A 9,409-nucleotide genomic window follows, 5' to 3' on the forward strand; every position below is an offset into this window, starting at 1 on the left:
GGATTAGCATGTGATGGGTCCATTCGCTTTCTGTTTGCCTTGTCTTCACAATGATCTATTGCAGAATCACCTGGTTAAGTTTATTTTTAGAATTTGTAGAGACAGATTTTGGGCATTACTTTCCATCTCAATCATATGGTCTCATAATTGATGTTATTTTGAAAAACAGAAGGGAGATTTCAACGTGTTTAAATACATCAGCCATCTAGGAAAGGACATCTCTAGAGACTTCACTTCAGCTTCACTGACTTCTGGATTCTCCTCTTGAGTAAAAGGTAATATGTTCAAGTACAATCTAATATTACATATTAGCATAAGCTTTTGTTTGCTAAAATCAATAGTAACCCACTTATGAAAATGTATATTATCTATGATAATTTCTTATAAAGAAATAATTACCATTTATTGGGATCTGAAGATGACTTCTAGATCTCAATTCCTATGAATTAACACCAGCAATCATCATGCAAAGTAACTAATGTGGAATATGGCAATGTATTACATCCTCTCTGATGGTGGGACCTCAATGAACTCTTTTTATTTTCTTGCCTAGATACCTGATATCTACTTTCTTATTACTTTTATATTAAACTTAATGTAGAAGTTCACATTTTACAAGAAGATACTGATAAATTCTCTCTTGCAAATCCATTATTATAAAAATTTATTTTTTTAATTTACTTTCCTCTTAGTAGTAAACTATTTTATTACTTTTTCATTGACCTTTCCAGCATTAAAAACAGTTCTGTTATAAATCAAAATATATACTGCATAACAATTAGTCTTCTCAATCTTACTAATTTATTTAACTCACTTTCATTCATTTGTGCTATGGCAGAAAAGACAGTTTATTATTCCAAATTTTTATTATTGATTTACTCGGGAAATATGTTTTTCAAAACTATTAATTATATATTGATTATCCATGTTCATTTATCATTTTATCCATTAGTAAAAGAAGAGCACTTTCTTAAAACCCTTTTTTTTATTTTCTATTTGCAACACAATCGACAGTCACAAACAACGGTAAAATTGTCCTTTTATATCATAAAAAGAGTCATAATTAGATTTATCTATTAGGTAATAGAAAAACTTCAAGAAATATATAATTTTTATAGTTAGTCCTGTACAAGAAGTTTCCATTTAAATGAGTGAAGCAAAATGAATGAAGAAATAATAAGGCAAATGAGTTCTGCTTTCTGTGATAGAGATGTAGGGCTGTTTAAGAGTAGGACATTTTTATTATAATTAGATGAAAAATGTTACTGTAATGTTCTATCACAAGTGACAGGTAAGAGAGATTAGAAAAATTTTTTTAAATATTATCTATTAATGAATTACTTTATAGCTTGCAATTAACAAATAAAAATGCCATGTAATTCTAAGTTTTGTGCTAATTTTATTTTCCAGTGGAAATGCTTTTATTTACATGTTTGTAATTTAGAAATAAGTAATCCGCTTTACTTTTCTATATCAGCCAAAGAACTGGATTCACTTGCATATGCATAATTATAAAAACATATCAGAGTCCCAGATGAGGCTAACTTTGTTGAATAATATTATTTGAAATATTAAATAATCTTCACCAGTTCAACTTCTCAAAGTAGATACAATCATTTTCCCTGTGACTTCTCTTCATTTTATTTTTCTCTACCCAATATCATTAATGTTCTAATCTCAAGGTTACACCATCTGTGCTATTCTTTAATAGAAATCTGGCTCATATTCACTGACTTTATTATAAAGCAAGTCCCAATTACTTGCCATTCTACTTTCTAAATATGTCTTTACACTGTACTTTAATTAGCATTCTTAATGTCATTATCTAAGTCCCCTGTAATGTCACAACAACCTAAGTGGTCATCTTTTCTCCAGTTTTGTCCTCCCTACATGCTAAACTGTTTGAACTTTCAACATGCTTTCCTCTGTTTTATTTCGTTGCAGTCTCCCAACACCTCCCTTTACTCATTCCATATAATCCAACTCAAGCTTGCCTTTCTTTGTTATCTTCTTACTCCCATTCTGCTGGTCTATTTAAGATGTCCACTTGTGTGTTTCTTTAGCATATTAGTATTTCCAAATTAGAGTACTCACCTTTATTTATCAATTAATGAAGCTATGCCCTGGGCTCACACCGATGATCCAAGCATTTTGAAAGGCCAAGGCAGGAAGATTCCTAGAGCCCAGGAGTTTCAGAACAGTCTGGGCAATATAGTGAGACTAAAAATATTCTCTACCAAAAGAAAAACAAATTAGCTTGTCATGGTGGCACACACTTGTAGTTCCAGCTACAAGTGGGACTAGGGAGGCTAACGTGGGAGGATGGCTTGAGCCCAGGTGGTCCAGGCTGCAGTGATCTGTGCTCATGCCCGTGCACTCCAGCCTGGAAAACAGAGCATGTCTCCCAATGCTTTGAAGCATAGTGTCATCAATAGAAGTTTGATGAATGAATGCATGAAAGAATGTGATTACTGGTTTTTCATGTTTGATTTTTTAGGACTCAGCCAACTATGAAGTTTTTTGTTTTTGCTTTAATCTTGGCTCTCGTGATTTCCATGACTGTAAGTATATCTGGAAATTTTAAAGGATACATTCTCAGTACTTATCCCAAGGATCTTTCTTATTCCTTATGTTCTGCCATATATTCATGTTCACCTCAATACAGCTTTAATATTTCTATGTAAAGATTTTCCTTGAATTAACCTATATAAGTTCTTTAAGGACTTAGAATAAATATTCATTACATACCTGCAAACACTCAAGTACAATTACTTGAATATAAAAACAAAAGAAAAGTAAGCAAGCTTCATAAATATGTGGGACTGAGAACTGTGAAAATATCTTTAAATATGAAAAGCTCTAGACCACCTGAAGTTAGAAATCTGAGGAAAGAACAAGGTACACTTCAATGGAAGCTAAGTATTACAGGGTGTCAAAATATGAATTTTCAAGTCATTTCTTGCACAACCGAACTGTTCAAGTTAGCATACAATTTATTTTACTCTTTCTAAAATAAAGCTGCTTATTTTAAGCCATAAAACAAATCTATATCTATTAAGTGCCATGAGTTCCCAGTTTGTATCGTCATTTACTACTGTGTATTAGTAGGAAAAGCACTTGACCTCTCTGGATCTCTTTCTCCTTCTCTACTTCCTCATCCTCTTCCCACTCCTCCTCTTCTTTCTATGAAGTTAATAGAAAATTGGTCACAAAAGAATACTAATACTTCAACCTATCCACTAAATTCTAACGAATGTTTCAAAAAGCAAATTGGTTATGTCATCACAGTTTATCACATGATTTTATTATAAAAGGGTAGAAGTAGAAAAATAAACATATAAGAAGAACAGAGAAAAGCACAATGCCTGTCTCTATCAGCAAATAAAATATTTGTATGTTGGTAGCTTTTGAGCTACATAGAACATATTCATATAAAAAACAATCCAATGTTTCATTTTTCAGTTTCCACTCTCTTATTCACCAGATAGACTTTTCTTGCCTTTCATAAAAAAGATATATAAACCAAAATGAGTTGATACTTGAATATAGCATATTAATTATAGAGAAGTTTACCCTTCACTCATTTTAAAGATGTCATAAAGCTAAAATAACTAATTTAGTGTGTCATCAACCAAAGAATGCCTCCATTTTATTTAATCATAAATGTGGCTAAGTCAATTTTTACACATATTCTTGAATTATGAAATTAAGATATTAATTATTTTCTCATTTTCTTCTTTTCCAAGGGAGCTGATTCACATGAAAAGGTAAGACATTTTCATTTACTGGAAAACTTGATAATTAATCATATATTGAATTTTTAATCTTTTCTTTTTATTTCATAGAGACATCATGGGTATAGAAGAAAATCCCATGTAAGTGTTTTTCTGATAATGTGCACTCTGAATAACTTTTCTTCTCTAACTATTTATTCTTCTAGAATAATTGATAGTTATCTCTCAAATATATGTATATCATTAATTGCTAAAGTGTATATTGATTTCATTTATTCTTATTACAGAGGCTAAAAGGTCACAAATATCTTGTGTTCTAACAGCATTTCAACAGAAACTCAATTCCACTCTGAATAAGTCAATTTTCAATTATTCTTTGAGAGCTTAAGTATCTTTCTTTTATAAATAATTACATTGACCTAAAGAATCGTTCCTAATTCTATGAATAATTCCTAATTCTATGAAGTATAACATATGCCTAATGAAGCATAGAGGCTACCCATGTAATGTGGTTTCTATCTTCTAAATATTTGAGGATGATAAAGTCTTTAAATTAAACTTGCTGTGCTAAATTAGACAGAAAATTTTATTTCTTTAACGTTTTTCTAAATGTATGTATAAAAATATCATATTATTTTGACCTCTAATATCAGTATGAATAGGGGTTCAAAAGTTCTGCTTACTAATATAGCAAGTATACATGTTAAAAAAGTGCTAAGTAAAATGATGCATAAAAAGGGATGAGGACTGTTTGTGTTAACAGCAGTGGGTATGAAAGAATGTAGGAGTTGTAAGAGAAAGTAAGCTCATTAAAAGAATGAGATGAAGAGACACCACCAAAGTTGGAAACGGTAACTTTCTCCTCCCCGTTATACTCAATTTTGGGCAAAATAGTAACTTGGAGGTAATGTTGTAAAGAAGATTTAAAACCTGTTTGGAGAGGTTGCCTATAATCAGTGTTCCAATATGTATTATTGCCACAAAAATGTCAACACACAGTAAATACTTTATCATTTTTACTTGCTTTTAAACCTTTTTCTGAAAAAAGAAAAATGTAACTAAAAATTTGAAAACATTTATGTAGATAACACACAAGGTCATAACAACTTTAACAATCTAAGCTTTCAGTGACAGTTTTTGTGAAACATTTGTACTGTCATTGTCTCTATTCTCTGCAATTTGCTCTCTCCTTTTGTGTGTATGCAGGAAAAGCATCATTCACATCGAGGCTATAGATCAAATTATCTGTATGACAACTGATATCTTCAGTAATCATGGGGCATGATTATGGAGGTAAGCTGACTCTAGTTACTTTTCTTTCTAGAAGTATCAATACTGACAGTTAAAACAAGGAAAAACAAAAAAAGCCATTAAGCCAACAATCATTCCAGTTTAAGAAATGTAGCGTGGGTTAGGTCTTTGAAGTGTGTCGCTTTATATAAATGCTTCTGAGTTCGTAGATATGTGGTGTTATTTCTGAGGTCTCTGTTCTGTTCCATTGGTCTATATGTCTGTTTTGGTACTGGTACCATGCTGTTTTGGTAACTGTAGCCTTGTAGGATAGTTTGAAGTCAAGTAGTGTGATGCCTTCAGCTTTGTTCCTTTTGCTTACGATTGTCTTGTGTATATGAGCTCTTCTGTAGATACTTATGAAATTTAGAGTACTTATTTCTAATCCTGTGAAAAATGTCAATGGTAGTTTGATGAGAATAGCATTGAATCTGCAAATTACTTTGGGCGGTATGGCCATTTTCATGAAATTGATTCTTCTTATCCATGAGAATGGAATGTTTCTCCATTTGTTTGCAACCTCTCTTATTTCCTTGAGCAGTGATTTGTGGTTCTCCTTGAAGAGGTCCTTCACATCCTTTGTTAGCTGTATTTCTAGGTATTTTATTATCTTTGTAGCAATTGTGAATTGGAGTTCATTCATGATGCAGGTCTCTGCTTGCTATCTGATCTACGACAATCCTGACAAGAACAAGCAATGGGAAAAGGATCTCCTAGTCAATAAATGGTACTGGGAAAACTGGCTAGCCATATGCAGAAAACTGAAACTGGGCCCCTTCCTTACACCTTATACAAAAATTAACTCAAGATGGATTGAAAATTAAATGAAAAACCTAAAACCAAAAAAAGACCCTAGAAGAAAACCTAGGTGATACCATTCAGGACATAGGCATGGACAAAGACTTCATAAAGAAAATGCCAAAAGCAATGGCAACAAAAGCCAAAATTTACAAATGGGATCTAATTAAACTAAAGAGCTTCTGCACAACAAAAGAAACTATCATCAGAGTGAACAGGTAACCTAGAGAATGGGAGTAAATTTTTGCAATCTGCCCATCTGACAAAGGTGTAGTGTCCAGAGTCTACAAGGAACTTAAACAAATTTACAAGACAAAAACAAAAAACCCATCTAAAAGTGGGCAAAGGATATGAACAGACACTTCTCAGAAGAAGACATTTATGTGGCCAACAAACATGAAAATAGCTCAACATCACTGATCATTAGAGAAATGCAAATCAAAACCATAGTAAGATACCATCTCACACCAGTGAGAATTGTGATTATTAAAAAGTCAAGAAACAATAGATGATGGCTAGGCTGTGGAGAGATAGGAACACTTTTTCACTGGTGGTGAGAATGCACATTAGTTCAACCATTGTGGAAAACTGTATGGTGATTCCTCAAGGATCTAGAACCAGAAATACCATTTGACCTAGCAATCCCATTACTGGGTATATACCCAAAAGAATATAAAGCATTCTACTATAAAGACATATGCCTAGATATGATTATTGCAGCACTATTTACAATAGCAAAGACATGGAACAACCCAAATGCCCATCAATGATAGACTGGATAAAGAAAATATGGTATGTATACACCATGGAACACTATGCAGTCACTAAAAGGAATGAGATCCTGTCCTTTGCAGGGACATGGATAAAGCTGGAAGCCATCATCCTCAGAAAACTAAAACGGGAACAGAAAACCAAACAGCACATGCTTCACTCATAAGTGGGAGCTGAACAATGAGAACATGTCAGGGAGGGGAACAACACACACCAGGGATGGGGGGTATGAGGTCACAGAAGGTAACACAGAGGACTGATCAACGGTGCAGCAAACCACCATGGCACATGTATACCTATGAAACAATCCTGCACATTCTGCACATGTATCCCTGAACTTAAAGTAAAATAAATCATAAAATAAAATAAAAATGCCTCTGAGGGAAAGCTTCTGTTCACTACTGTTATGAGACAGAGTTCTGGGTGGGGGAACCCCTGTGTTTTTATCCTGACCCTGACAACTAGTTTCATGACCTTAAAGTATTCCTAATCTTCTCCAAACCTCAATTTTATAAGCGACAAATACATGTTATAATAATACTTAAGTTCTTTATAGAATTTGTAAGGCTATTGAGAGACATTATAGGGAAGCCCTTGTTCTGGAAGGTGTATGGTTGTGGCCATGGGTTTCTCTGCCACTAAATCTGTACCTGGTTGTTATTTGAAGTTTTCTGTCCTAAAATGTAATCTTTGGAGAAGCTCCACAACCGCCATCTGGGAACTCATGAGAAATTTGCGTTTTATGCCTAAGTAACTCTAATGAGCAATGGCTATAGGAATGACTAATAAAATATCAACAAGGAGATGGGAATTTTCAAGGAAATAGGATATGGTAACAATGTCCTTTTTAGAAAGTCATTTTTACTTATCTATATTTACAGCATAAAATGTTCCAAAATCTATGAAATATTAAATATTATACTTAAAAATAAAGTAATATTTTGGAGATAAAAGAGTACTGTTCTACAATTCAAAATTGAAATAGTTCAAAAGATTTCAAATATTTTTAAATGTATTGGGACATTCTATTCATATTGAATTCCTGCTCTTTGTGATATTAGAAAAGGCCTGATCTTGATCCTCCAGGCATTAGATAATTGCTGATGACATTTATTCAGGGGGGAATATAGTTAAAATATTATTTGAGGGAGATAGATGAAATGTGTAGGCTACATTTAAGTGAGAGAATAAAATAAGATGATGATGGAAAACCTCAAGAAAAATTTAAATTTAAATTGCAGATGCTGAACGATAATTTTTATTTATTCTGATACCCACTTAATGAGTATTTAATTGTTTAATTGTCTACTCTGCCTCAAATATTATTTTGGTCCCTGCATTATAATAAATAAAACTATCTATAAATAAATACTTTGTACCAGGAAAAGTATAAATTTACTTACAGGACTATCAGTTTGGGCGATAAAGTGTTATTTTCTTTTTCTTCACAGGTTTGACTGGCAAATTCGCTTTGGACTCGTGTATTCTCATTTGTCATACCGCATCACACTACCACTGCTTTTTGAAGAATTATCGTAAGGCAATGCAGAATAAAAGAAAGACCATGATTTAGTGAATTCTGTGTTTCATGATACTTCCCTTCCTAATTATCATTTGATTAGATACTTGCAATTTAAACTGTTAAGCTGTTCTCACTGCTGTTTCTGAGTAATAGAAATTCATTCCTCTCCAAAAGCAATAAAATTCAAGCACATTATTATGTGTATGCTCTTTATTTCTCTTTTTTATATTTACAAACATAGTTACTTCTTCACTTTATTTTCCCAGTTTGAGTAGCACTGACTATAGTACTTTATATCATAGCTCTTTTGAAATGATTATTTTTAATTTAGCATGTTATATTCATTTTACAATGAATATCTTACAAACATATCTTACAAACATATCTTACAAACATATGGCCCTCAATCACATCTAGATTACTAGATATGATTTGTCTCTGGTGTCCTTTGCCACAGCAAAGCCTTGAACATTCTCACATTAACTTATCTCAGGCCCTACAGGCCAGCAGATAACCCCTATGTCACTCCACAGCAGTAGGCAGGCACTCAGAACAAAAACCATCTAATGCTATCAGTTTGTCAATATATACATCAAACAAAAGTTTATTGAGTGATACCAACTGTCAGACACTGTTTTAGTTGTGCTCTTAGAGGTGTTTAAAATTGTCTCTGAAGATCTTTGCAATTTTGTGGGCTTAGTCGTAAAGTCACCTTTGTCATTTCTGTTTGTTCTTATTTGAATCTTGTCCTTTATTTCTTCTTTATTAACCTAGCTGGCAGTTTATTGATCTTATTTGCACTTCAAAAAACTAACTTTTGGTTTCATTGATTTCTTGTATGGTTTTTGGTTCCAAGCTTCATTTACTTCTTCCTCAATATCTGCCTACATGTGGAGTAGACAAGGCCTCACTGCACCATGACCTACACACAGGAATGGTGAGGTGGCTTAGGCTGTTGATCCAGGCAAAACTGTGTTCTCAGTACCTGGAGATCTGTCTGAGTGTGGAGAGGAAATGACCCCACTACACCACAATCTATGTCCATAAAGGGTGTGGTGGCTCAGACTAATGTTTCAGGAAAGTAGTGGCTCTAAAGGCCTGCATTTCTACCTGGGAGTAGAGCAGAGAGACCATACACACCACAATCTTGGGGTAGCAGGAGAAGGCACCTACTAATGACACATGGAGACTGGTTCTAGGTCAGCAATCTTGCACTTGCAGCATGTCTCATCACAAAAGAGAAACAACAGCTCTAGCAGCTCTCCTCTGCACCATGATTTTGAGGTGGCGAAAG

At 33.4% G+C, this 9,409-nt stretch overlaps 1 protein-coding gene across 1 annotated transcript; it reads left to right on the forward strand.

Moving 5' to 3' along the window:
- Window positions 1-217: 217 nt before the first annotated feature.
- On the forward strand, window positions 218-8,317 carry HTN3 (histatin 3). The gene is made up of 6 exons (XM_063663158.1): window positions 218-275; window positions 2,498-2,561; window positions 3,747-3,767; window positions 3,846-3,875; window positions 4,941-5,027; window positions 8,045-8,317. Exons 2-5 carry the CDS (start codon window positions 2,511-2,513, stop codon window positions 4,992-4,994), a joined length of 156 nt encoding a protein of 51 aa, XP_063519228.1. The 5' UTR covers window positions 218-275; window positions 2,498-2,510; the 3' UTR covers window positions 4,995-5,027; window positions 8,045-8,317.
- Window positions 8,318-9,409: the final 1,092 nt, after the last annotated feature.

Source organism: Pongo pygmaeus, chromosome 3 (assembly GCF_028885625.2).
Source record: "Pongo pygmaeus isolate AG05252 chromosome 3, NHGRI_mPonPyg2-v2.0_pri, whole genome shotgun sequence".
Classification (NCBI taxonomy): domain Eukaryota; kingdom Metazoa; phylum Chordata; class Mammalia; order Primates; family Hominidae; genus Pongo; species Pongo pygmaeus.